The sequence below is a fragment of the Leucoraja erinacea genome, chromosome 19 (assembly GCF_028641065.1).
Source record: "Leucoraja erinacea ecotype New England chromosome 19, Leri_hhj_1, whole genome shotgun sequence".
Lineage (NCBI taxonomy): Eukaryota > Metazoa > Chordata > Chondrichthyes > Rajiformes > Rajidae > Leucoraja > Leucoraja erinaceus.
The window spans coordinates 30,764,126-30,791,921 of record NC_073395.1 but is presented as its reverse complement, the minus strand read 5'-3'; the positions used below and the strand labels follow the sequence as shown (position 1 = coordinate 30,791,921).

Below are 27,796 nucleotides of genomic sequence, written 5' to 3'. Positions count from 1 at the left end.
TTTCCTTGTGACATTGACTGGGTCTATTATAGAATGCTGACTATCATTTGTGAATAACGCCATTATCGTTATATGATGCATCTGCCAGGAGTGTGAACAAGCTTAATCTTGATTCTTTATCATCCAACACATACTATGTTCTTAACATCATATTCATTTCCTTGCCAATAATCTATTTTATTCAAGGAAATATGTTAACTTCAAGTGATGTAATTTGCCTTTTACAAATACAGACTGGTTTTCATGCCTTTGTGAATCTCTTTCATTTAGTTCTTTATGAGGGAATGTTTACCAATATTTTAAAGGAAGCTTCCTGCTATTGTATTAGACTAACTGCCCTGGTGATCTCTAATTCATTAATTTCTCCTTTAATCCACAGAGTTATTTGAACAGTAATCATCTGGTTCTTTGGTACAACTTCCATGCTTAATAAAATGACATTGTTTTTAGCAAGGGCCTCTGCAGTTTCCATTACATTATTGAATGCATGCCAGTAGAAGCCAATGCTTCTTGCCAACATTTCATTGCTACTTCCATATCTTTATTTACTCATGTAATTGCCCCTTCTCTTGTACCCTATCACCCCCACTTATCTGTGGAAATAAAAGGTGCAATGATGATACAATTCTTCATTCTTTATAAGAAGAATATTCTCTTTGGTCAGACTTTCTTTAATCATTCCTTTATATATTACGTGTTATATAAACTGCTGGAGTAACAGCAGGTCAGGCAGCATCTCTGGAAAACATGGATAGGTTACTTTTCTGGTCAGGACCCTTCTTTGTTATAGATTTTTGGGCTGCTGATACATACATAGTGATATTGGGCAAAGTTACGAGAAGTCTGGTCATTTACGACTAAGATGTGTAGAAATGCCTTTTTTTCAGAGGGTGGCAAATCTCAGGAATTATCTGCCCCAGATGGTGATGGAGGTCAGATCAATTGACATGCTAATGCTTAAGATAAATACCTGAAAGATGGAGGAATTTAGGTTATAGGGAACTGGCACCGAAGAGGCCAGAATAGATCAGCTATGCTAATATTGAATAGTAGGGGAGGAATAATGAGCCTGTTGATCTACTGCTGCTCCTATTTTCCTGTGTGTTTCAGTTGTGTTTCACTTAACTTGTGATAGTTCAGAACTCTCTTGCGGACATAGAGCTCTGCGTGAATCACAATGGCTATCATGTCTAAGTATGTAATTCATGTACGGCCTTGAGAAAAGATTTATTCTAGTTAGTGGTATTTGACAACCTTGCTTTTTGATCAAAAAGGCTCATTGCGTGCTTACTGAAGGGTTTCTGACTGCAGAGAGATTTCATTTTTCTGTTATTGCCACACAAAACTTGGTGTTACGAGGGTTCAGCCTTTGCCAGAAGCAGGAGAAGATAAACCAGCCATAAAAAATGGCATGGAGCAAGCATATGGTTAGATAGCAAAAAAAGGTAGTCAAGCTGTTGCAACATGGTTTCATTGAAGACTCTACTCCTGAGGGATTGCACCCATGCAATATGACAAGCCATGGGGCAGTGACCTAAGGAGGTGACATTGCAATTAGGGCAGCATGGTGCCACAGCAGTAGAGTTGCTGCCTTAGAGTGCCAGAGATCTGGGTTCGATCTTGACTAAGGGTCCTTGTCGGTACGAAGTATGTATGTTCGGCCCTTGACCTGCAGGGTTTTCTCTGGGATCTTCGGTTTCCACCCACACTCCAAAGACGTACCTGTAGGTTTGAAGATTAATTGGCTTGGTTTAATTGTAAATTGTCGCTAATGTGTGTAGGATAGTGTAAGTGTGCGGGGATAGCTGGTTGGCAGGACTCGCTAGGTCGAAGGGCCTATTTCCGCTCTGTACCTCTAAAATAAACTAAATGGTAAAACTACATGTAGGCTACCATCAACTCTAGAGTACATCATTGAAAGTTGTACATCCAAGAAAATATTTTCTGCGGTGTACTGATTTCTGAGTGAAGAGTGAAAAGGACATGACCTGATAGCAAATTTGACAAAATGTTTACTTGCTCATGTGGCAGATGTCAATCAGTCATAAGATACCTATGAAAGAAGGAATCTCTTATTCTCTGGTTTCTCAGCATTACTTTGGACACATCTCGGCCAAAATTTACAAATATCATCTTCATATGGACTCAGGAAAAATTGAGACTATAATCAGTGAAATCATTAAGTGCACCAAAATATTTTCATTCAGGATCTTCATGCATAATCAATTATTCAGCATGGCATTCCTGATCCATTCAAGCTGACTGCAGGTGCATCAGGCTTTGAAGCAAAGGTACACAGCTAACTCACACATACTTTCAAGGCAACCAGTGTAATGATTGTAGAGATACTGCATGGATAGAGCTTCATTTTTTTGGTTTCAATTAATAAAAGAATTAAAAAAAATCCCCTCAAGGCCGAACTGAAATAAATATAATTTCTATTCACCAATGAAATTATGTGCAAACAATGGATATCAACTGTGCAGATTTTACATTTTCATTTATTTCACTTTAACAATTGCCACATGTGGCTTTTGAAATGGCCATATAGATTCCATACCAATTCCATTTGTCAGTGGGATATGATGGTCAGTTATGTAGCAGCCATTCCAACAATGAAAAGAGTAAAAGCAGGGGGTAGAAGTGGATGGTAAACATGCTTGTGATTACATAAAAGTGAAAATTTGTCAGTAAAATAATTAAGGTAGAAACCAAATTTGTTCATAATTATCATTATTAACCATTTTGAATTTGTTGGGCATTACAGCAACTGAAAAATATTTTTTTATTCTAAGTTTTGCAATGACCACAATTTCCAATTTTGCAAGATAAGAATAATAAAAACTGAGTAAAAAATCACAGTAGAGTATTGAAAAAGCAGACAATTATTTCAGTTGATAAATTGGCTTAACACTTGTCACCCTGGCATTTCTCTTGTCACAACATCTGTCCACAACATCGACAATTCAGCAGGAGAAATAAATTATCTGCTAAGAAAGTTTTCATTAATAGCATTAGGTATTACATAGTCTATTCCATATCTTAACCCCTCGGAATCTTTTATAAGATGAGGAGAATTTAACTTTAATGTGAGCAATATTTTAAAGAATATACCAGAATTATAATCAGATGTTTTTTTTTTCTTAATTGGCCTCTCAAATAATTGATCTTAATGACAACTTTTCAATCAGCCTTATCGTTTCTACTATTTCTATGTAGTGTCTTTGTGATTAGAAGGAGCTTTCACCCCATTTGTTGAGAGAGTCTTTTACATCAGTTTTATTTGAAACCCATTCATATGCAACATATAGACTGTGTTTGTGTCATTTTCAAAGACGCAAAAGTCCTGAAATGTACAAAAGCAAGATTTGACTTTTTTACGAAACACATATTATACATTTATGTCTATGGAAGCTACAGTCGTGTGCTATAAGTAGTTTGAGTTCCATTTGATTTCTACTGCGTTATTCTCTGTGGTTTGATATTTTAGTCTGAGCAGGTCTGGGAATTGAATTCATTGAAACTTTTCATTGGGAGGCCAATTCAAACCTGCAAGTTCTGGATTAATCCTCCTTTTAATTAAAGTAATGTCAACACAGGTTGGTAAGTTTGCAAATGTTTTTGCAGGTCTTCTGGGTCCTAGACCTGGGAGCTTGGTTTGTAAAGCCTGGAGGTTATTGCACAGGACTTCTTTAGGATTCTGAATCATTTGAACTTTATGGCTTTAACCATCATGTCACCAGGGTGACTGCTGATGTTTCCTTACTGTAAAACGGCGACAGGGACTGGGATGAATACCAGCAGGAGTAGTAGAAGGATCAATTGGAGCAACAGGCCTGTGAAAACCCACTCAAAAATAAGAAACATCCATGGGGGGTGATTGTCAATGCAGAGGTGCCCTTCCCAGAAGCCCATATTCACTAGACATGTATAAGCAGCAGCTTCTCACAAAGCTTAGGATTAGAGGTGGCAGAGGTAGCCTACTGGTGTAGAAATCGCTGCCAAATGATTCTGGTGATAACTTGTTGCCACTGGAAATGTATCGCCTTTTGTATTTGGGCACACTTTCAGAGCTTGGTGTTTGCCCTCCAATGTGATCTTTTCACTGGTGTCTTGGGGTAATTCAGCAGGTCAGGCATCATCTCTGGAGGGAATGGATAGGCGATGTTTTGGATGGGAATGCTTCTTCAGACTCATTTGCTTGTTTACAACAAATAAACCACCAAGTGAAAGTCCAAAAACTTTTACTCATTCTGCCCTTGACGATGTACTCAGTTGGTAGGAATCCAATAATGGCACACCTTTAATATGTGATCTGAAGGGAAAATCTTCCTTGTCAGCCCCAAATATCTCTTGTATGATGCGTGAAGTGGTTGTGGCAGATTAACAATTTAGGACTGGAATATGTTAACACAGTCCTCATTCTTGGAATTGTTGAGCCAGGATGTGGGGAACACAAAGTGCATCAAATAGTCCATTGATGTGGTGTGGCTGGAGGCTGGGCTGCAAGTGGGCTGATATGGGGCACCACCACTGGGCAAAAGCAAAGATATGGTGGTTTTTCCTTCTGGCAAAGTTATCAATCATTTTAGGTTTTTGAATGTCCTTGATGTTGAAAAACTATTGAAATTGAAAGAAACGAGTTTCAAAAAAACGATAGAGCAATAGACATAAAAAAACTTAGAAATAATTAAAATCAAGCAAAATAAGTAAAAAAATCACTTGTATTCGCTGGGGCTTCCTATATAAAAAGAACAAATAGGTTCATTTTCAACTCTATGTTCATTGAAAGTTAATATACAGGGCTGCCAACATTGGGTGAGAGTTGAGAGTGAGAAATTGTGAGGGAGCGTATCGACTGGGGGGGGGGGGGGGGGGGGGGGGGAGGGGGATGTTCGGGGTTTTTGGGTTACGGGCCGGATTTGGCCCATGTGCCGTAGGTTGCCGAACCCTGTCCTAGATGTTTGGCCTCATTGTGGTCCCCCCCCATGTTTACAACCAATTCACCTGGTTAGTTCTATCTCCGGTTGCTTCATGTTGTCGGCGGCTGCACATCCAACCAAGAAAGAAGAGAAGAGATGCAACGTCACTAACAGCCGCCAACTGACGCTCTTCCCTAGACCGCACAGATCGCTCTGATGTGGTGCAAAAGAGACAAACTGCAGGGACTGAAGACAGTGTGAGAATTCTGTCATCAGCGTGAGAATTGGCTGAAATGTGTGACTCTCACGCTCAAAGTGTGAGAGTTGGCAGCTGTGTCTAAGGCCAGGATGTGACAACAGACACACAAGGAGACACATACACAAAGGAAGAAACACACACACACACACAGGGAGACAGACACACACACACACACGCACACAGGGAGATACACACACACAGAGCCATACACACACACAGGGAGACAAACACACACAGGGAGACACACAGACACAGACACACACACACACACACACACACACACACACACACACACACACACACACACACACATAGGGAGACACACACACACACACACACACACACACACACACACACACACACACACACACACACACACACACACACAGACACAGGCACACACGCACACACACACACACACACACACACACACACACCTTTCCTTCCCCCTCCGTCCCTCCATCCTCCCCTTCCTCCCTCCTGCCCCCATCCCCCCTCTTTATCCCCCTCCCACCCTCTTTCCTCATCCTCCCTCTTTCTTTTCTTTCTCTTTTCCTTCCTTCATCCCCTTTCTACATATCCTCCCTTGTCTCTCTTTGCCTCCATCCCTCCCTTTTTTTCTTTCCCCCTCTCTCTCTCTCTCTCTCTTTCTTTTCCCCCTCCCTCTCTCTCCCCGCCGTCTGGCGGGCACGGTGTTGCGTGGATTGGCAGCGCTGGCGCTGCGGTGTGAGTTGAAGGGCAGGAGGGAGGGAGGGAGGGAGCGAAGCTGCAGCGGCGGGCGGCAGCGCAGCGCTCACAGCCGGCGCAGATGCGCTGACACCCGGCAGCTGCACATCCAACCAAGAGAGAAGAGACGCGACATCACTCACAGCCGTCAACCGACGCGCTTCCCCTGACCGCACAGATCGCAGTCATGGCGCAAAGAGACAAACTGTGCAGCAAAGATCATATAGCTCCGCTGTAGAATCCTTGCTGTGCAGGGACTGAAGACAGCGTGAGAATTCTGTCTTCACGTGAGGACGTAAGAATTTGCTGAAATGAGTGAGTCTCACGCTCAAAGCGTGAGAGTTGGCAGCCCTGTATATAGAGTTATAGGTAACATCGCTGTGTGGTTTTAAATTCTATTTCAAAGTAGCTATTGAGTATCACTTTCCTCATGTCCAATGGTCATATACTTGGATATTTTGTTATTTTCACAAAGCTACTTCTCTGCAGATGCAACATGGGTGCATTTTAGTTCTCTGCCTGCTCCTGTTGTTTTGTGCTCTCTTTTGCCAAGTAGGGAAAATATATCCATGTCTAAGATAGGAACTATTGCTCTATTTTGTAGCAACACCAAGCCGTGCCTTATTTGGATCACTTGTATGCTCTTTGAGCTCCCAGCTTGACACCAAATGATGAGTCTCCAAGAGAGGCCCACATGTTGGGATATGAACTCTTTCTATCAATATTGTTTGTGCTACAAGATTACTTTCTCTGATTCTTTTTGATCATGTAATGGTTTGCAAACATTTTCTGTCCAGGCTAACACATGATGAATGAGTGCATGCTTAATTACCAAGGGCTGCAAATGGCTGCAGAACCGTACCCCAGCATGAGTTAACAATTTTAGAAGTAAAATGATGAGGAAAGCTTAGAAATGGGGAAACATCATGACACTTGATTCACAGCAATAATAGCACAGGAAATGAACTTAACTGGAAAAGTTCACCAGCACTAAGCACATTGGATTGCTGTTTGGTGCATGATGGCAGTGTATGGTATGATGTCTGGCCTCTATCATTTTTCAGACGCAACATCTTTATGACTTGCTTTATTATCTGTCTTTATGTCATTAGCTAAACTAGTGGATTGCATTTTTTATTTGGATTTAAAAACAAATAACCCTATTAACATGTATAAAGGATACCAGAGTAGGTCGTGAATTTCTGCGGGGGGAGTGGGGGGGTGGAGGGGGAGAGCAGGAGAGAGATATTTTGCACAAGGGGGAGAGAAGGGGAGAGATTTGTCTACCAAGATACCAGAGTATTTGATTTAGAAGAATGGAAAATAAACCTAAATACATTTTGGAACTTGGAATCCAGACATTTCAATGGGAAATGTTTGACACGAATAAATGTGAGGTTGCAATACTAATCAAGGCACTTAGATTTCTTTTTTGGAGTATCAAATTCAAATGTAAACATTCCAGTGCATCAAAAATTAACTGTAGTAAATAAGTTAGAATTGATTAACAGTTTCACATTTGGAAAAAAATAATCAATTTCTTTGGAGTCTGAAAGTTGTTTTAAGCCCATAATGCTTCCTATCTCACGGTGCTGTATCTGTCCAGCCCTGGCAGTAGCCATGTTTGGGCATCCTCAACTCTCTAAAATCAATCTCCCATAGAAACATACAGGAGAGAAATTTGAGGGCAAATAAACTGAGAGCAATTGTTTCCATAGAAACTAAGCTGCTCAGTTATTTGCAGAAGTGTGTATGTGGGATTTATATCTCTAGGAAGTACATTACAATCAGCATTTTAAAACAACAACATTCATTAATTCAGCAAATAAGGTGTTAGGCTTTGTTTGAATCTCCATTTTTACAGGTTATTGTTTTTTTTTAGTGAGTACAATATTCTGGTCACTTTAGCATTGTTCACAACTTCTGGACATATCCATGTATGAGAAGGGAATTCTTCATTGAACCTGGCTTTATTGGAATTCAGTGCTCCAAAGACTGAGCAAGCAATAGAACAACACAAAATCACCTGTGAACTGTAGTATTTCTAATTAGGGGGGCAACTTTTAAAATCTTCGGTTTCATGGCCTAAACCTAGACTCAGGTAATTTACAATTAAATATGGCCACATTTCTGGCCACATTAAGGTGCCGCAGGTAGTACTGCTGCATCACAAATCTAGCAACCTGAGTTCAACCCTGATCATTAGTGCTTTCTATACCATCAACCAGAAAGATTAGCTGTTTCTGTCTCCACACACTTTTCTTGTTATGTGACCTGCTAAAGCTAGTCTAGGATTTTCTGATTTAATTTCAGATTACCAGCACCTGCAGTATTAACTTTTGTATTACAGTATTTCCTAAACTCCAAAGACATACAGGTATGTAGGTAAACTGGCTTGGTAAATATAAAATGATCCCTAGTATGTGTAGGATATTGTTAATATGCGGGGATCGCTGGCCGGCATGGACCCATTGGGTCGAAGGGCCTGTATCTCTAAACTAAACTAAACTAAATTTCAACATTCAGCTCTTAATTCCTTCTGATTATTTCACTCTTAGCACTGTGATTTATATGCCAAATGAATTTATTGTTGATTTATTTAGGCACATTGGCGAGGTTGCCTCTTGCGGAAGAAGTTGTCTCGTGCTTTAGCAGCGGTTCATGCTGAGGAAGACGATGTCTTTGAGGAAGTTAATTTGAATGAATTTGCATTTGATGAGGTAAGTCAATATCAAAGCATGTTCCCCAACGTTTATCATGTTAAGAGTTGTGAAATGGTTATGTTGTATCTGGTTGGACTGTGCGTCTCAAAGTGTTGGCTGCAAAATTCAGCATGTCCTCAAGCCCAAGCAAGTCAGACTGAGACTAAGCCTGGGGTTTCATGGGAATGGAAAGGCAGGAAGTACAGGTGAGAGTGTAGCAAAGGAGAGTGAAGTAATAATCAAGAGTCTTCATAGGACAGTGGATGGACGTTGAGTCCTGTTGCAGGGTTTGTTGCATGAGAAAGGGCATTTGAATCTGGAAATTAGAGTTTTGGTGGGGAGGTTACATGAAAGCATGGAGGCTCGGTTTGGGTAAGAAAATAAGATAGAGAATGGGGCCTAGATCAAGAGAGCAGGATTGGAGGTGTTGTTGAAAAGCAGTGGTATTGACTTCAAAGGATTGTGTGGAAAACCAAGAAACAAATAACCTGGGTTAGGGTGGCACAGTGGTGTAGCGGGTAAAGCTGCTGCCTCACTGCACCAGAGACCCAGGTTCAATCCTGACTTTGGAGTTGTATGTTCTGTCTGTGTGGAGTTTGCATATTCTCCCTATGTCCGGATGATCTGTTGGCTTCCCTCATCCCAAAGAAATTAGAGTTTGTAGGTTAATTGGTCTCTGTAAATTGTCCCTAGTGTGTTAGGAATGGAGGAGAAAATTAGATAACACAGAACTAGTGTGAACAATCAATGGTCAGTGTGGACTCAGTGGGCCAAAGGGGCTGTTTCCCTGCTGTATCACTAAACTAAACCAAAGTTCTACTCCAGTGATCTTAGTATAAAAATGTAAACTGATATTCTGAGACTTATGAATGTATAGGTTCTTAATTTTAAAAGTACCCAGATTGTGGGCGGTATGGTGGTGCAGCGGTAGAGTTACAGCCTTACAACGCCAAAGACCCAGGTTTGATTCTGACTATGGGTGCTGACTATACAGAGTTTGTATGTTCACTCTGTGACCGCGTGGGTTTTCTCTGTGTGTTCCGGTTTCCTCCCACACTTCAAAGACGTTCATGTTTCTAGGTTAATTGGCTTTTGTAAATTATAAGTTGTCCATCGTGTAAAGGATAGTGCCAGTGTACGGGGTGATCGCTGGTCCTGTTTCTGCGCTGCATCTCTAAAGTAAATTTGGTTATTTATGGTGGGCCGGAACCCACACAAGGGTCCCTTTTAAATGAAAAATGCCACAAATGTGAATGACGCATCATTGGTGCATGTTGTTTTTCTCAGAGTAGTCGTCTTCTTGCGTATGGCGTGCACAACCTAAAGTTGTAGATCAAGGATAGACATCCCGGCCAAGACAGCATCTGTTACTGGATGGATGGCTTTGATGCCACCAGAGAAAAGCCTCAGTGAGCAGTCATTCATGATATGTGGGATGGTCTGGTCTGGATGTCCGCAGTCGCAAGCAGGGTTGTCTGTCATCCCCCACTTATGCAGGTGATGGGCTGTTCTTGCATGGAGGGTGCGGATTCTGTTCAGGGTTAGCCATTGCTTGCAATGGAGGTCAAAACCCGGTGGTTTCACTGTGGGGTCTGTGATGACCTCTCAGTGTTGATGTTGGCATCCTTCTAGGCTCTGCGCCACAGTCTTCCAGGGATTAATGGAATACCAGAAGGATTGGCGGGTCTTCAGGCGCATGTTGGGCAGATTGTTCAAATCAGCATGGATGGGAAGGTCAAGGTTAGCCTTGATGGTGCACCAATCTTTCAACGTCCTCTCCCTTCTGCGTATGCTGGGAGGGACAATATGAGAGAGGACAGGGAGCCACTGCAAAGGAGTTGACTTAAGCATCCCTGTGATGACCCGCATTGCAGAGTTAAGGACAGTGTCAACTCGCTTGGTGTGACAACTCGCTTGGTATTAGCCCAAGCTGTTGAGCAAAACACGGCTGTTGAGTAGACTAGGGCTAAACTTGCGGTACGGAGGGTGTGTGCATTGGATCCCCAGCTGTTGCCTGCAAGTTTCCTGATGATGTTGACCCTTGCTTTCAGTTTATCAGCCACCCTCTTCAGGTGTTCAAGATATGTAAGGCTGCAATCCAGGGTGACTCCGAGGTACTTGGGGAATTCTTCATTCTTCATTCTTCACCGGCTTACCACAAAAGGATACTCGGCTTTTGCATTGGCGAGCTGATTGCTGAAGTGAAAGGCAGTGACAGTTGTCTTAGATGGGTTAGGGTGAAGTCGCCAGAAGGTGAAGTACTCCTCCATCCCCTTCAAGTTTTGGGTTAGCACTCTGCTGATATCCTCAAGGGCAGCTCACTGGTTGGCAAGGGCAAGGTCATCTGCATATGCAAACTTCCTGAACGAGGTAGTTGGCATATCACTCACATAAATGTTGAAGAGTAGGGGAGCTAGGACAGATCCCTGGGGGAGACCATCATTCAGGATCCTGACAGAGCTGGTCTGGTTCCCACCGAGGCCTTAAATCTACAATTGCTGAGGATGGATGAGAGGGCACACATGGCGGTTTGGTACTTCAAGATTCTGGAAGCTTTCAACAACAGACCATTTCTCCACACGGTGTCATAAGCTGATGACAGATTGATGAGAGCAACACCAGTTTTCAGGGCATGTTGGAAGCCAGCCTCTATATTGATAGTGAGGGCAAGGACTTGATCTGCGCAGCCTCTACCCAGTCTAAAGCCAGCTTGCTCTCTGGGCAGAACGGGTTCTACCAATGGAGAAATCCTGGCAAGCAGGACTCTCCTTCGTCATCTTGGTTCAGTTGCTCCTGCCCAGTACAACCATCCCCAAAAGTGTCAGCAAATGCTGTAGCCTCTCACCTGCTGGAAAACTCAATGGTCACCACTTCCAAAGAAGCCTGACAAGAAGTGGGATGGAGCCCGACAAAGTCCATCGCTTCATCACCATCCTCAAGCCCTCTTTCTAATCCATACATTCCAGTTGATGTAGACAAAGGCCTGTCCTCTACTAAAGCTGGGAAAGCAGCAGGAGTTGATGGGATCTACACGGAATTTCTAAAGAACCTTGGCCCCCATGGATGCAACTGGCTGGCTGCTTTTTTCACCCATGTCCATTGTAGTGGAATTATCCCTAAGGCCTGGAGAGAGTCTAAAGTCATCGCCATCCTCAAGCCTGGGAAATCTGCTGATGATCCAGCTAGTTGCCGACCCATCTCCCACATGGACAAGCTCAGAGCCGTGATTAACATCTAGAAAGGCCCATTGGACATGAGAACTGAAATGAGTGTTATGGCTTTGGTAGTTGAAATATGATTTCTCCTTTTGGCATTTTAGAAATAATGTTGTTTCTTTGCTTATATTCGGAAAGGAAAGTTTAAATAGGCTACAAAATGATTCATTCACTGTGATGTGCAAAGCTGGAAATAAGCCGCACCATGAAATTGAATTTCTCGGCCAAATTACCCCAACCCAGATAAATTTATCTTGCTTTTCAAAACACTCATTCTAGGTCAATATCTAATGTTCCCCAACAACACTAAAAACTTTCATTTGAAGTATTCAGATGTTAATGTACTTGCATTATGTTCAACACTATTAACAGATTCATGTAGCATTGGGCAAAGCAGTAGTAGCAGCTGCTTGAGCTAATGAGTGCCGCTGGCTGGGGTCAAAAGTTATACAAATCACAAAGCAATCATTAATTTAGCTGTTACTATCTTCAAACAATCATTTACAATTCATTGACAGCAGGCACGTGCCATCAGGGTAGGCAAGGTAGACACTGTCTACCCTGACTAAAATTTTAAATGGTAATTATTAAATATAAATAGTAAAGGCATGGGGGAATTATGCCTATCTAAGAGATCGATCTCTTTCGTAGGTATAATTCTCCGTGCCTTACATCTGCAGTGCATGTAACACGTGAAGGTCTGTGCAGCCCACGTGCCGTCGACATTGCTTCAAGCCGTCAATTTCCAGAGGACTGAAGGCAGCTGAAATTCTGCCTTTGCAGTACTGCGCATGCACATCATCGTACTGCACATGAGCAGTGCAAGTTTATTGGCAAGTTTTTCAAACATGGATAGCCATTATCTTAAGAGTATCTTAAGAAACAAAGAGAGAAGAATGGAGTTTGTGTACAAATTATGTGGTAAGTAAATTTCTTGGTGCTACAGGTGCACAACTTTTTATCCGAAAGCCTTGGGACCAGACACTTTTCGTAATTCAGAATTTGTTGGCCTTCGGAATGGAAATTTTAAACTCAGCGGACAGGCAGCAGCATATTGTCAATTATTAACCCTCCCGCGCAAAATACCCTCACCTTTTCTTTTATGAATGGGGATTTAGTTCCCCTTTCTTCGAGGACCGACCGGAGGTTCCGCTGTCACCTCTGCGGGCCGCCCTCGGTGAACGTTTTCAAGGACCTTTCTTCCAGGACCGAAAAAATGTCCGCTATTCGGAGGTTTTCGTTAATTGGATCGTCGGATAAAAGGTTGTGCACCTGTATATGTTTTTAAATGCCTTATTTCCCGGCAATGAAGATGCTATTTTTTACCCAAAAATAAGGCACGAAAATGTACATGTGTCTTGGAAGCCGAAGTTAGAAGGTTGTTAGCCAGGAACGATAGGCTTGGCCATTCCTCAGTACAGCAACATCAAGAACGATGTTGTTGTACTGAGGGATAGCCAAGTCTATCCCTCATTGCTGGCAGCTGATCGGAAGCGGCTGTAATAGGACAGCGCCGCTGGGGAGGGGAGAGTTCCTTTCACAGCGTGTGAGGTGTCTGGCCTAGGGTAAAGTTGCAAGGAGGGCAGGAGCATTGAGAAGGAGGTGGTTGGGGATCATACCAGCAAATCATTTGGCGCGGAGCCACTGCATTGTGGCCGAGGGGAGAAGTAGCTCGGGTGGCTGCGAGCGGCCGCCACCTCGGCTCCTTCTGCCGGCTGCCACTCACCTCTGGCAGTGCTCTCCGTCTGGAAACCTCTCTCCTGCCGCTCACCGGCCTCACTCATGTCAGCCGCTTCCCGTAAATCCTTAAATTCCGACAGCGCGATCAAGGGACCAATTGAGGTTACTCGGCTGACATGAGGGAAGCTGGCGAGCGGCATGTGAGAGATGTTCAGACGGAGAGCACTGCCAGAGGTGAGCAGGCCGGCAGAAGGCGCTGAGGCAGCGTCCGCTGTCCGATCCCGGCGGCCGCTCGCAGCCACCCGAGCTATTCCCTCCCCGGCCACAATGTGGTGGCTCCGCGCCCGGAGCGCTGCGGCAGCGGTGAGTGAGTGAGTTACTGGCATGATACCCGACCCCTCCTTCTCAATGCTCCTGCCCTCCCCGCAACTTTACCCCTGGCACAGACTCCCCACATGCTGTGAAAGGAACTCACCCCTCAATTGGTCCCTTGAACAAATATTGTCATTCAATAAGATCACAACTGATTCAACGTCCCGGTGTGCTCCCGTTTTTCCCACCATCTCCCCACCTGCCGTCACCCTCCACCCCCACCCATTCAGTAATTCAGAATGTTGGAGATTTGGAAGCCTTGAGCAAATTGCTTTCTTTATTTTTATTTTTTTGAGCGTGAGAAATTCTATGTCACCAGCTTTTTAAAAAATTTAGTAACTCAAAATGGGGGTGCGTTTTCATTGCCGGGAAATACGATACTTTATTAAGAGATTTGGCTTTTGAAGACTTTATAAAAGTCGACTGACAACTTACAGGGAGAACAATCTGCGCATTCGCGGTTTATGATTTTTTTTTAAAGCCGACTGACTGCCTACCCTGAGTAATTACTCACGGCACGTGCCTGATTGACAGTCATACACACAAGAGTGTGGGGCAGCAGAAAGTTGCCCATAACCACCAACGACCAATGTGGTGAGTTGATTTTGGGTTGAGTTAAGCCTGGACTCAATTTTTGCTCTGGTGCATTAATGTCAACTTACTCCCCAATGCCATCTAAATTCTAAATTTAGTTTAGTTTAGTTTGGTTTGGTTTAATTAGAATGGCGAGACATTGTTTGGCATTTGGGCAGGTTATATCAAAAGCAACATGTGAGGTTAGGTTGGGGGGAGTTCCATGTAATCCCATGCTATCTGCTCAATGGTCGGATAGTCGGCAACTAAACCGTCTTCCCCACCTGGTTTGCCAGGTGAGGAGGGGCTGTGGACCCCAGCAGGACCAAAAACAAGACCTGTCAATCCACACTTCAGTAGAAGTTATGATCACTGTAAGCATTGTAAGGAATGATGATAAAGCACACACACCAAAATACTTCCAGTGGCGGAAGTCCGCGGGAACTGGAGGACAAAGATGTGCGTCCGTCACCGTTCCCGTTGGAAACCAGCACCATTGCATCACTAATGTTTTTAACTATGAAGATGATGCATGTTAAATAGTTGAATATTGATTTGGAAAAAGGAACAAGATGCTGGTTTACAAAAATACGACACTAAGTTCTGGAGTAGCTCAGTAGGGCAAGCAACATCTCTGGAGGACATGTATAGGTAAGGGGACCCGACCCGAAACTTCACCTCTCCATGTTCTCCAGATATGCTGCCTGGTCCGCCAAGTTACTCAATCATTTTCTTTCTTTCTTGAACATTGATATGACAGCTGTCTATGTCTTATTCCTGGCTCAGTAACTCAAACCTATTGTTTCTAATTTTAAACATATTTTCTATTAAAAAAATAATTAGGTTAATTAAAAAATATTGTAAATACACGATATAAAATATCAAATCAAATAAATGCAACCCAATAAAATGTTTATATTATACCACCACAGCTTTAGATCACATAGTGCCCATGAAAATAGTGGAGCTACTGGAAGTGATGTTAATGCACATTGTTGGTTAATATTCATAATTAAAAACATTTTGCAGAGATGAAATATTCTACTTCTGGTTTTTTTAGTTAGTAAACTTCATTTAAGGAGCTCTGGGGATTAAAAAAAAGGAATGTCCCATTTTAATTTATTATGTTTTATAAATGGACAATTTGACAAATACATTACAGTAGCCATATTGTCTTGTTAACTGACAGGACATGGGTGCTGTCTGTACAGAGTTTGTATGTTCTCCCATGACCAAGTGGGTTTTCGTCGAGATCTTCTGTTTCCTCCCACACTCCAAAGACTTACAGGTATGTAGATGATTTGGCTTGGTGTATGTGTAAATTGTCCCTAGTGTGTGTAGAAGAGTTTTTATGTGTGGGGATCACTGGTCGGTGAGGACTCGGTGGGCCGAAGGGCCTGTTTCCGTGCTGTATCTCTAAACTAAACTAAAGTAAAATAAGAAAAATGCAAATGAACTGATGTAATAGCTAACACCAATTGAATAAACGGAATTATGACTATCATAATTTTTTGCCAAATAAAGCCAACTTATGTTGTTCTGGAGAAATATGATAAATTACACTTGAAAATAAAATTATTTCAGGAGAAAAACATTAAAGAACCTGAATATAGCGTTATTATTTTTGGCACAAAATATGCAAGACCCAAAGCAATTTGAAGGATCTTCGCTCTAATAATGCCAAAAGCTTTTTATTATAAAGACATTTGATTTAAAGACAAAATCATCTCTGCCAAATTATCACTGGAATGCTGAACAGGCCTATTTTATAATCAAAACACAAAGTGTTGGCGTAATTCAGCAGGTCAGGCCGCATCTGTGGAGAGAATTAATAGGTCATAAGTGAAAGGAACAGAATTAGGCCATTTGGCCCATACTCATACCTTCTCCCTTTAACCCCCGACACCCATACTAATTAAGCATCTAGCTAAGCCTGACAGTAAATTATCCATTGACTTGCCCTCCACAGCCTTATGTGGCAAAGAATTCCATAGATTCATCAACCTCTGACCAAATACATTTCTCCTCATCTCCTTTCTAACGAAAAGCTTTTCACTTTACCTCGGTACACGTGACAATAAACTAAACTAAACTACAGGAACATCTTTTAATTCTGTGGCAATGACCTCTAATCCTAGACTCTCCCACTAGTGGAAACATTCTCTCTACATCCACTCTATTGCCTTTGGATAGGCAATAATTTGGCACAGGACCATTCTTAAGACCTCAATAACCAATAAATTTGTTCTTTTCATTACTTCACTGAATCATTTCTAAATACAATCTACTACTTCCTGCAGGCCACCTTGGATGAAGATTGGACAAGACTAGATTGTCAGATTTCTGCCCAAACTCTCCCACTCACAAATTCTGACCTGCAACCAAAGGTAATGTACTGCTTTATGGAAACTATTTCCATTGTTGTTTTAACTGGTCCTCGATTAAATGTGGCATTGGGGCATGAATCAAGATATATAAAAGCATAAAAAGCAAGTCATTTAGAATGTGCTGACATCCATCACCAGCAACACATGGAATTTATCTTATGTCTTCCAAAGGCTTTAATTAATTGGCTTATTATTTGTTTTTCAGTCCTATACTGGGCAATGGGTTTCAAGTGATGCACGACAGCTGTACATTTGGCACAGAATTAAAACACAATGAATACAAAAATGTGTTTTGATTAGCAAACATAGAAGTAACGTTTCAGATTGTACTAGAGGACAATTTGAAAAATTGTAACGATGAAAATACTGCAGCACAGTCTCATATTAAACAGTATTTCTATCATCTAGTTGGATGAATGAAATACCAATAGCACCCAAGAAGCTGGACATCACTCAGGACAAAGCAGTCAACCTTATTAGCACCCAGGCATTCTAAACATTAATTCCCTCCATCATCAGTGCATTGTGGCTGTAGTGTGCCACCCGTTAAATCACTGGCAATTAATTCGCTAGGCTAGTCCAACAGCATGTCCCAAACCTATGTCCTTAACTAACATAAAGACTGCAGCTGCATGGGAATATTTTTATTTAAAGGTTTGTTCGTAGTCACAAGCCATTTTGCCATGTAAATATATTGCCATTCCATTGTTATTTAATCTAAATTGTGGTACAGGTGCACAACCTTTTATCCGACAGCCTTGGGACCAGACACTTTTCGTAATTTGGAATTTGTCGGTCTTCGGAATGGAAATTTTTTAGCGTAGATTTGAATGGCTGGCTCAGTGGTAGAGTGCTCGACTCATATCCGCAAGGTCGCGAGTTTGCGCCTTGATCCCGGCAGTTCCTCGGTCGCGAGTTTGAGTCTTCAGTGTAGTTTTTTTCTTGCAGAATAAATGTCTGTATGAAATGCAGTGTGTTGAATGAATTCCTGAATTTGTAAATGTGACCGCAGCATTGAATCACCTCCCGCACTCATGTCACCCTAGCGGGGCTACATGCCCTAAGGCGACATTTTCACACTCTTATATCCGTGTGTGCAGCAGAGGCGCCAAACGTGAGCTTTGGTGTGCAGACGACATCCTGGAAAAAATGTCTGGTTTCTTCCAGGTAGGCGATATACCATCCCGCGCAATATACCCTCCACTTCTCTTTTTAGTTCCCCTTTCTTCCAGGACCGACCCGAGGTTCCGCTGTCACCTCTGTGGGCCACCCTCGGTGAACGCTCACTCAACTTTGTCTAGGGATTCCTACTCTCCCACGCAATATACCCTCACCTTCTCTTTTATGAATGGGGATTTAGTTCCCCTTTCGTCGAGGACCGACCGGAGGTTCCGCTGTCACCTCTGCGGGCCGCCCTTGGTGAACGTCCTGTCTCCCTGTCCCTGGGATAGCAGGGGGCGATCAAACAGCACAATACCCCCCCCCTCCCCCTCCCCCCCCCCCCCCCCCTACCCCATCCCCTCCTACCGAGGAATCCGTGTTCCCGAGGGCCGCTACGGCGACAAGTGGCAGTTCGCCCACAGCCCGAGTTGCTGCGACCTCAAGAACAAGACGCACCTTGCGCACCATCAGTTTCTGCCCCTCTGGAGTTGGAGCGGGGCTGGGCTGGAGTTGCTGATCTGGGATCTCCGTGCTTGCAGTGGGCCTGGGGGTCGGTGTCCCGATGAGGGGGCACAGCTCGGGCTGTGGGCGAACTGCCACTTGTCGCCGTAGCGGCCCATCGGGGAGCGGCTCCTGGTGGTCCCGATGTCTCCCGCTAGTTTGCAGTTTTCCTCTGGAGTTGGAACGGGGCTGACCTGCTGCTGGCTGTGGGTCTCTGGGATCTCCGTGCTTGCAGTGGGCCTGGGGGTCGGTGTCCTGTTGGTCCTGACGTCTCCGGTGACTGGCACAGCTCGGGCTGTGAGCGAACTGCCACTTGTCGCCGTAGCGCCCATCGGGGAGCGGCTTCTGGTGGTCCTGATGTCTCCCGCTAGTTTGCAGTATTCCTCTGGAGTTGGAACGGGGCTGGGCTGCTGCTGGCTGTGGGTCTCTGGGATCTCCGTGCTTGCAGTGGGCCTGGGGGTCGGTGTCCCATTGGTCCTGACGTCTCCGGTGACTGGCATTGCCGACGTGAAGACAGTGCAAAGCCCCCACGCCGGTGCAATGAGCGGGGAGCTGGAGCGGGGAGGGAAGGGGTCACACACATGGCCTGGAAGCAGAGGGGTGTAGGTGGGGTGAAACTGAAGGGAGCGACAATCTGCAGCTCCCTGCCCGCTGAGTTAAAAAAGTTCCCACGCAAGACTCACGATACACTGTGTATCGTGAGTCTACCGTGGGAACTTTTTTAACTCAGCGGGCAGACAGCAGCATATTGTCAATTATTAACCCTCCCGCGCAATATACCCTCACCTTCTCTTTTATGGATGGGGATTTAGTTCCCCTTTCTTCGAGGACCGACCGGAGGTTCCTCTGTCACCTCTGCGGGCCGCCCTCGGTGAACGTTTTCAAGGACCTTTTTTCAAGGACTGAAAAAATGTCGCTATTCGGAGGTTTTCGTTATTTTGGATCTTCGGATAAAAGGTTGTGCACCTGTACTCCAAACCTAACAACAGTGGAAGCTTCTTCAACAGAAGGACTGCAACAATTCACTACTTCTTCCCTGAGCACAATTAGAAACTAGTCATAAATGCTAAACGTGCTGGGAATGCCCACATGAATTAAAAGAACACTCCAGCACTTTATTTGATCTGAAAGCATTTATAAACATGCTTCTAATAGTGTTCCAAAATGAACCAAAATGTGTTATATTTTGGTAAAACAAATATAAATGTAGAAGCATATTACTGTGGTTGTCAGAAACCTGAATCAACAATAAACACGAAGGAAATAGTAAATGGGAGAAGTATCTACAGAGAGTAAAACAGTGAAAAAATTCCAGGTGTATGATTTATCATCAGAACAAAGAAAACAACTTTAAATAGGTTTTAAGACAGAGAATTGGGGAGGAAAGGAAAGAACAATATGACGGTTCGAGTTAGGGTAGACTAAATGAGAGATGAAGTGATAAAAAAAGGAATCTCCTACAAGGCAAAGCCAGATCATTGGAACAATGACAGAAAGGGAGGATTGATGTAGAGAGATGTAGAATCATAACCAAAAGAAAATAGTGTTGATACTGTAAATTTGAAATGAAAACAGAAAATGGTGGAACTACTTACTTCCAACAATACCTGATTAATGTAATACTGCACTCTACAAATGGCACCCTTGAGCTTAGAGTCAACTCTCTATTTAATTCCATGTCTTGCTCTCAATCTGATCTTTACCCTTGACTATCTTTTTTATCCCAATGAAGTTTAATATATGCTTGTAAAATGGCACCTCATCTTCCAACTAGACACGTTATATCCTTTAAGACTCAACAAGGAGTTCAACATTTTCATATAATAGGCATTCCAAGTACTTTCTATTTCAGGTTTTGAGAATCTTCAACATTTTCCTTAAATAATTTCAACTAATAATTCAATATGCCCCATTGACATCCCCTTAAAGCTGGTCTATTTATTGACCCATCCATCACCATTCACTTTCATCTTGTTGATCATTTCTGCCATCAAGAAAGACAAGGTCAGCAGGAGCATAGAACACCATCACTAGGTCCCCATCAAATCACACATCATCCTTACCTGGAAATATATCACCTTGCAGGATCTAAATTTCAGAGATCCTTAAGGGTACCATGGAAGCAGTAGTTCAAGAATGTAACTCACCACCACTTTCTAAAGGGCAATTGGAGAAGGACAATAATGCTGGCCATTAGTCATCTGCAATCGTATCCAATAATATGGATGAAAATAACCATTTTCTTCTGCCTTCTAATCTATCGTCTTCACTCTCCTTTCCCCCCCCCTGCTTTTAACCTGTTTATTGCTAACAAATCAGGTTAAAAAATATGTTTAACCTGATTTTGTCGAAGAATGCCTTTACAGTGCATTGCATCATTAATTTTTATTATTTGGTGTTTCTGTATCTTCCAGGCTCTTACTCATTATGCTCCTGATTCATTTGCCTTATCAAGGCAACCTCAACTGGCATGGCAAGAAAATGATATCAATACTGTTGAAAAATATCAATATCCATCCTCTGTTCAACTGTGTTCGCCCAGGTAGAAAATGACTGAATATCTCACAGAGGTTTATTTGTAAAGTTACAATATGTGTTCATATTCATCCGTCAAGTGGAGATACTTGAAATCCAAAGCACATAATAAATTATTTGCTTGTCTTCATTATGGTATTTGATACATGAGGCAGTAACTCAAAATCAAGTCCATGTATTGTATCTATATGCTTTGTAGGTGACTGCTTAACTGTATGATTAATGTTTGACAAAACATTGCAGCAAACATTGAATAATTGAATCAAGCTGCTCGTGATGATAAATAATACTTATTTTGTGTATTTTCTGTGATTTTCGCAATGTCATTTATTTAATTATTACTTTTTGTGGATAAATTTCAAAACTCGGTCACTAATCGTGAAGGCAATCAATCACTAAGACCTTCTCCCTCCCCTTGCCCACCACGTAAGTTCACAACTTACTCAGGATTCAAACAACATTGGAAATAAATTGAACTTTATTCCGATAGGCTGCATCTCTGTTTCTAATTGAAACATTCCTATTTGCCTCATATATTAAGGTGCATGTCTGTTGAGCATTTAGGGTCAATTAGAGACCCAACAATGGAAAGGTCTTTGATAAGGTTTTAGGCTAACACTGATTGGCTGTAATCAGGTGAGCTACATTCAGGTGAGCATGGTGGTAGAGTTATTGCCTTACAGTGCTTGCAGCGCCGGAGACCCGGGTTCGCTCCCGACTGCGTGTGCCGTCTATACAGAGTTTGTTCGTTCTCCCCGTGCCCACGTCGGTTTTATCTGAGATCTTCGATTTACACCCTCACTCCAAAGACTTACAGATTTGTAGGTTAATTGGCTTGGTAAATGTAAAAAGTTGTCCCTAGTGTGTGAAGGATAGTGTAAGTGTGCGGGGATTGCTGGTCGACATGGACCCGGTGGGCCAAAGGGCCTGTTTCCTCGCTGTATCTCGAAACTAAACTAGACTAAACTAAAAAGGTTGCCTTATTAGTTGCACACATCTTTCGGGCTGATATAGATTAGATCAAAATTGCCACGCCATCCTCCTCTTCTTCTCCCCCTCTCCACCCCCCCCCCCCCCCTCCCCTCCCCCCTCCTCCTCCTCCCCCCTCCCCTTTGACTCCCCCACCCCCCCTTTCCCTCCCCCCTGCCCCCCTCCCCCTCCCATTCCCCACCTCCCCCCCTCTCCTTCCCCACCTCCCCAACTACCCCTCCCCCTCCCCCCTTCTCCTCCCCCTTCTCCTCCCCATCCCCCCTCCCCCGCCCCCTCCGCTCCCCCTTCCCATTTCCTCCCCCTCCGTCCTTCCCCTCCTCCTTCCCCCCCCTCCCCCCTCCCTCCTCCGTCCTTCCCCTCCCTCCTTCCCCTCCTTCCTCCCCCCTCCTTCCCCCCCCTTCCCCCCCCTCCTTCCCCCCCTTCACCTCCCCCTCCCCCCCTCTTCCCCTCCCCAGATACATCCCAGTAAGATCAACTTAATTCATGTCCACCAAGAAACCTAAAAGAACAGTCTCAAAAATGTGTCTTCAGACTGTTAAAGTTGAACTTTGATATTGAAACTAAATTAACTGTGATGTCAAGGCAACGCCCAAGATTTAAGAGTGTTGTTACTCAGGATTCAAACAACATTGGAAATAAATTGAACTTTATTCCAATAGGCTGCATCTCTGTTTCTAATTGAAACTTATTTCTATTTGCCTCATATTTTAAGGTGCGTGTCTGTTGAGCATTTAAGGTCATTTAGAGACCCAACAATGGAAAGGTCTTTGATTGTTGTTTGTTCACACAGCAGAACAGTGTCAGCATTCTCTGAAACTACATCATGTGGTAAACAAAGCTTCATGTCCGAGAAAGAAGAAAAAATCTCTTTGGAATGGTAAGCCCAATTTATGATGTTTGATTAATAGAATAGAATAGAATAGAATAACTTATATTCTATTAATAAAATCTATTCTATTAATAGAATTGAATAAAATAAATGAAACGTGGAATGGTATACCATATTTGTCCATAAAATAATCTCATTAAAACTCCCAATTTTGTTTTTTATTACTCCATCAATTAAAAAGAAATATTTGTTCAGTTACTTAAAGGTTTTGATTTGGGTTTTTTAAATAATTTTTGATGACAAAATATTTCTTATGGTTTACACTACCGAATACTGTACATTAAAAGCGGAGGTAACATGTAGAAAAATACCATTCTTTCTTCATAATTTCTAAAAACATCTTTTTTGTGTGCATTTTGTAGTTTTTAAATGTTGTTGATGTTGTCACTTGACTTCCCTGCAGTTTTGGTATGATTTTTTTCATAATTTCTTTCAAGTCATATGTTTATTTGACAGATTATCTTAAACTGTTTGCTTCTTGTTGTTGCTACTAATAGGGGCTTTAAGGATGTTCACACTGCACAGCTAATGCTTAAACGAGCTCAAAAAATGAAGTCCAAGAAAGCAGAGGCAAGAAAATTGCAGGGTATGTTTGCATTTCCCTCTGCCACTTGACAGCCATCCAGCAAGGCAGTCTGGAGGGCAAAGAGTTGTGCTCAATTAATGTACTCTTTTGTGATAAAATTGTTCACACTTTCATTTACCTTTAGTATAAGAGCCTTAACTCATATGTAAGAAAGTTTATTGTTTTGAGTTATTCTGCACAGAAATTTGTGTTTGATTAGCTTTGCTATAATCATGCGATTGTGATTTTTTTAATGGATGAACGTAAAATGAATGACTGGCATTGTACCCAGTCTGACCGGCTGCCCACACTCGCCACCAACTACCACCATTCCTGCCTCCCCCACCAGCCCCATGGCTTTCCTGTGGGTACAATTTTGCAGCTCTATGGCAGCCTTCAATCTGGAGCCGTTACTGCATGGCCGCTCACTGAAGCAGAATGTCCCAGAATGGTAACTAGGCAGTGAAGACTGAGCCTGTGTCTTGGCTTTTCACAGCTTGCTGCTGTTAATAGCTACTGAACGATTTTCCAAATGCCTCTAACAGTCAAGGACATTTAACAACAGTTCAAATAAACTTAAATCATTTTTTAAAATAACAAATTTCCTTTAAAGTGCCGCATTCAACATGATATTAGTAAAATTATGAAGTAAAATTAAAGGAAATTGTCATATCACTAATGCATTAATTTCCATTAATTGAATGGGATCATGCTCCATGAACCCAATAGGCCCAAATGTAAAATGAATCTGGCTCTCTGGATTCAACACAGTGCACCTGATTGCAATTCATATCTGTACTGCAAACACAGGTGCAATGGTCATAGATGACCTGATCCATGAAGAGGATAATGCTGGCATTTCCCCGCAGTGCCGGATAAAAGTGAAAAGGACAATATGCAGATACATAATCCTCATAAGATCACTTGCTCTTCTAAAATTAATGTAATGGCACTTCGAAAGATTTACAATGTGCATTCTGCGCCAATCTTTCTCATCTTTTCCAAATCTTGTTCTGTCTGCATTAATAAGAATTCTGGGCCTTGAAATTTGATTTGGAAAGCAAGTGTTAGAAAAGTAATACATGAAAAACTTGATTTGGATTGGCCTGGAGCCACACACATCTGAAATTCATATAAAGACACCATGGAATAATTACTGAATAAAGATGTTGCATTTGTGTAAAATCACAGACTGCATTTTCAGGAGTGTTTAGCAGCAACTCACTATAACTGGTACTTATTCAAGTTAAGCCTGTACCCTTTAAAAGTCAGGTGCAATACTTGCAGCCATTGCTGGAAGCCACTCCAGTTGTTTTAGTGTGATGAAGCAACACACCTTAATTATCTGACCAGAGTAGAAGAGGAGGAAAGTGTGACTCTACACCTTTGGACACAGGATTGATTTACAATAGAAATGCAGCAAAAGTGGGTACAATTTGCCTGAGATTTAAAGGAAAGAATAAGATCCAAAGGATCTGTTAATTCAGATTCAATTTTTTTTAAATTGTCATTGTCAGTGTAATGATTTCATTCACATCATCAAGTTTATTGACTACATCAAGAAATCATATCTCCCAAGTTCCTCACGGCACACACAATGATCCAGGTAACACTCATCCATTAGTTATTTGACAACAATGTTAATTTAAACTGATTAATTTAAACACCAACGTTAGTACCTCCACCAATGTAAAGCACTTTGGTCAACGAAAATTGTTTTTTAAATGTGCTATAGAAATAAAAGTGACTTGACTTGACTTAAATCCCTAAACAACATGTAGGTATGTTACAAAACCTACCTGAATCGTGTCTGAGCATCTGCCCTACCCCATGTGTGTGATTTTGGCGCTGTTTAGAGGGGGCGGGTTTAAAACCCGATTTTTACTAGGCTGTTCCAATCGAAAATGTTCAGCCTAGTAAATCATTAACGGAAAATCGCTGAAAGACCCCGTCGCAAAAGGTATTATTAGTTTTTATGGCCTTGTATACTATTTATAGTAGTTTAAAAATCACTCTCCCACTCCGCAACCTCTCGCAGCCCCAGGGTTTTATAAAGCAAACAATTAAAGGTATGTACCTTATTTTTACATTAAATGGGGCTTGTATATAACCCTGTTATTAACGTTTTCTATAGCGAGTAGTTCATTTTGGGCTCTTTATATCCCGCAGTATTTTTCTGGGCACTTGAGGGCACAAATCCAGCGCAATATGAACGTTCTAAACCAGCGCGTTCACAGGAACCCACTAGAAAGCCGATTTAAATTGACTTTAATTTACAGCAAATGAACACTAAATTCCTTCCATTTGGCCTATAAATTGATGTAAATGAGATTTAAAAATCATGTTTTATTGTGAATTATTTGTGAATATTATTTGGACACTTGGGCTATTTAAAAATGTTAATCATTTATTAAGAAATGGATAGAAGTTTAGATCTAGTAATTGAAGTTTGAAATTAGCTACAATTGGGTAACTAACTAATTATATGCTTTAATTTCAGGTCATCCAAGTAAGATTATTTTATATTTGTTTCAGAATGCTTCAATCTATGATAACTGAAAATTTCATTCAGTTCTCTTAATTTTTAAGAAGGTTATGGGCTTTTGACTGTCCACGATCACAGCTTTTTTGTTATGTCCATAGAAAATCAATAGGGAACAAGATGCTAATTTCCGAGTATGAAAATGGCCATAACTTTTTTATTACTTGAGATATGAAAGTGAATTAGGTGTCAAATTAAACTTATTGTTATGCTTTATCTGATGGGATAAATTGCAGACTTGATTTTTTAAATCTCAAAATTTTGTAACATTGCTACAACATGCATCTGCTCCACAAAACACTCAAACACATTCCTTTAATACTTGTGCATTCATCACAAAGTTCCTACAAATTATCATCTGTTTAACCATTTTAGGTGCATTATTGAGACACTTTGCAACACACTCATGAACATTGCATTCTCATGAATATTGCATAGATGTTATCACCAGGCTGGCAGAATTTGTCACAACATCAGGCTAAGTTGCTGCAACGGAAGGTACTTGCAATTACAGGCATCAGAGCAATGGTAGCCTGTGGCATGATATTTTGTTTTTCTGATCTTATTGGGTATTTACTTTCTTGGTGGACCGAGCTATTTTTCATCCACCTTCTGTTATCAGCCTTCTTAATCCTTCGAGTAGTCAATTCCCTAGCCAATCATTTTGATATTTTTCTTGAAGGCTACCGATTCCTGTTTACTTCATCAGAACTTGAATTTAACTCTCTTCTAAGTTACAAATGTGATATGACTGTCATTAAATCTGCCAATATAGGAAGCAGTCTTATTGCACGGCAAAACAAAGTTTCAATAAACAGAAGGAAAATTATCCAATCCCTCATTCCTTTTCTCTCTGTAATATTATCCCAATACTGAGCACCATTTTCCCTTCAATTTTCTTCAACTTCCCGTTTGCTGGTAGAATAGCTTGTCCCACTTACGCAATTTTTTCGGCGACTGCCGGCACCCGTCATAGTCGCAGCATCTCGCCGAAAATTTTCAAAATGTTGAAAATCCAGTGGCAATCAGAAAAAGATACGACTCTTTGGGTGACTACTCATGACCATACAGGCGACACCTAATAGACCCAATAGTCAAAAGACCCAAATTTATAATTTATATTAAAATGCGACAGTTGCTTGTTTCAAGTGGACTCTTGACCACATGGAAAAGTGGAATGAGGCAAGACATGTGACTGCTGTGTCATTGGTTGAGGACTTTAACTATAATTCTCATTAGTTATCTTACTAGGTGTTAGATAGTTATTGAGTAAGGTAGAACTGTTCCACAAATTAGGGCCTAAATTGGGGCAAGAACTATTTTGCACACATTATGCAGAACTTGCTAAGGTCGAATGCATGAGACTGGTTGCAGATAAAGGAAATTCTAGTATGTGGGAGACTTTTCAAGTGTGATAGCAAGAATGTAAGGACAGCATGTTCCTGTTGGGATGAATGGCAAGGCTGGTAATTTTAGGGAACCCTGGACGAGAGCTATTAAGATTTTAAAACTACCATTGGACACATAAATGCCAATGAGTAAAAGAGCAGGTTAGAATCTGGGTAACCTGCAGCAAGTGCCTAATCTGTTTCCCTGAGGCCTGTCCATCATCGCTATTGTATGGATAATTGCTGCGCCAACACCAATGAAAGCAAAACAGTCTGTTTGATTAGTACCTTATCAATAAGCCTATACAGTCAGTCTCTCCACCATTGAAACACTGTTGTTGCTAGGTGCAATATCTACAAAATGCGCTGCAGATACTCACCTCGGTGAC

At 42.0% G+C, this 27,796-nt stretch overlaps 1 protein-coding gene across 2 annotated transcripts in view; it reads left to right on the top strand.

Annotated features, from left to right (window-relative positions):
- lrriq1 (leucine-rich repeats and IQ motif containing 1) overlaps window positions 1-27,796 on the top strand; it is a 148,080-nt gene that overhangs the window by 78,644 nt on the left and 41,640 nt on the right. For both annotated transcript variants that reach the window (XM_055650756.1, XM_055650755.1), the window contains exons 18-22: window positions 8,511-8,627; window positions 16,750-16,836; window positions 20,913-21,040; window positions 22,814-22,900; window positions 23,410-23,498. In XM_055650756.1, coding sequence (XP_055506731.1) covers window positions 8,511-8,627; window positions 16,750-16,836; window positions 20,913-21,040; window positions 22,814-22,900; window positions 23,410-23,498 — 508 coding nt within the window. The remainder of the gene's footprint in view (window positions 1-8,510; window positions 8,628-16,749; window positions 16,837-20,912; window positions 21,041-22,813; window positions 22,901-23,409; window positions 23,499-27,796) is intronic.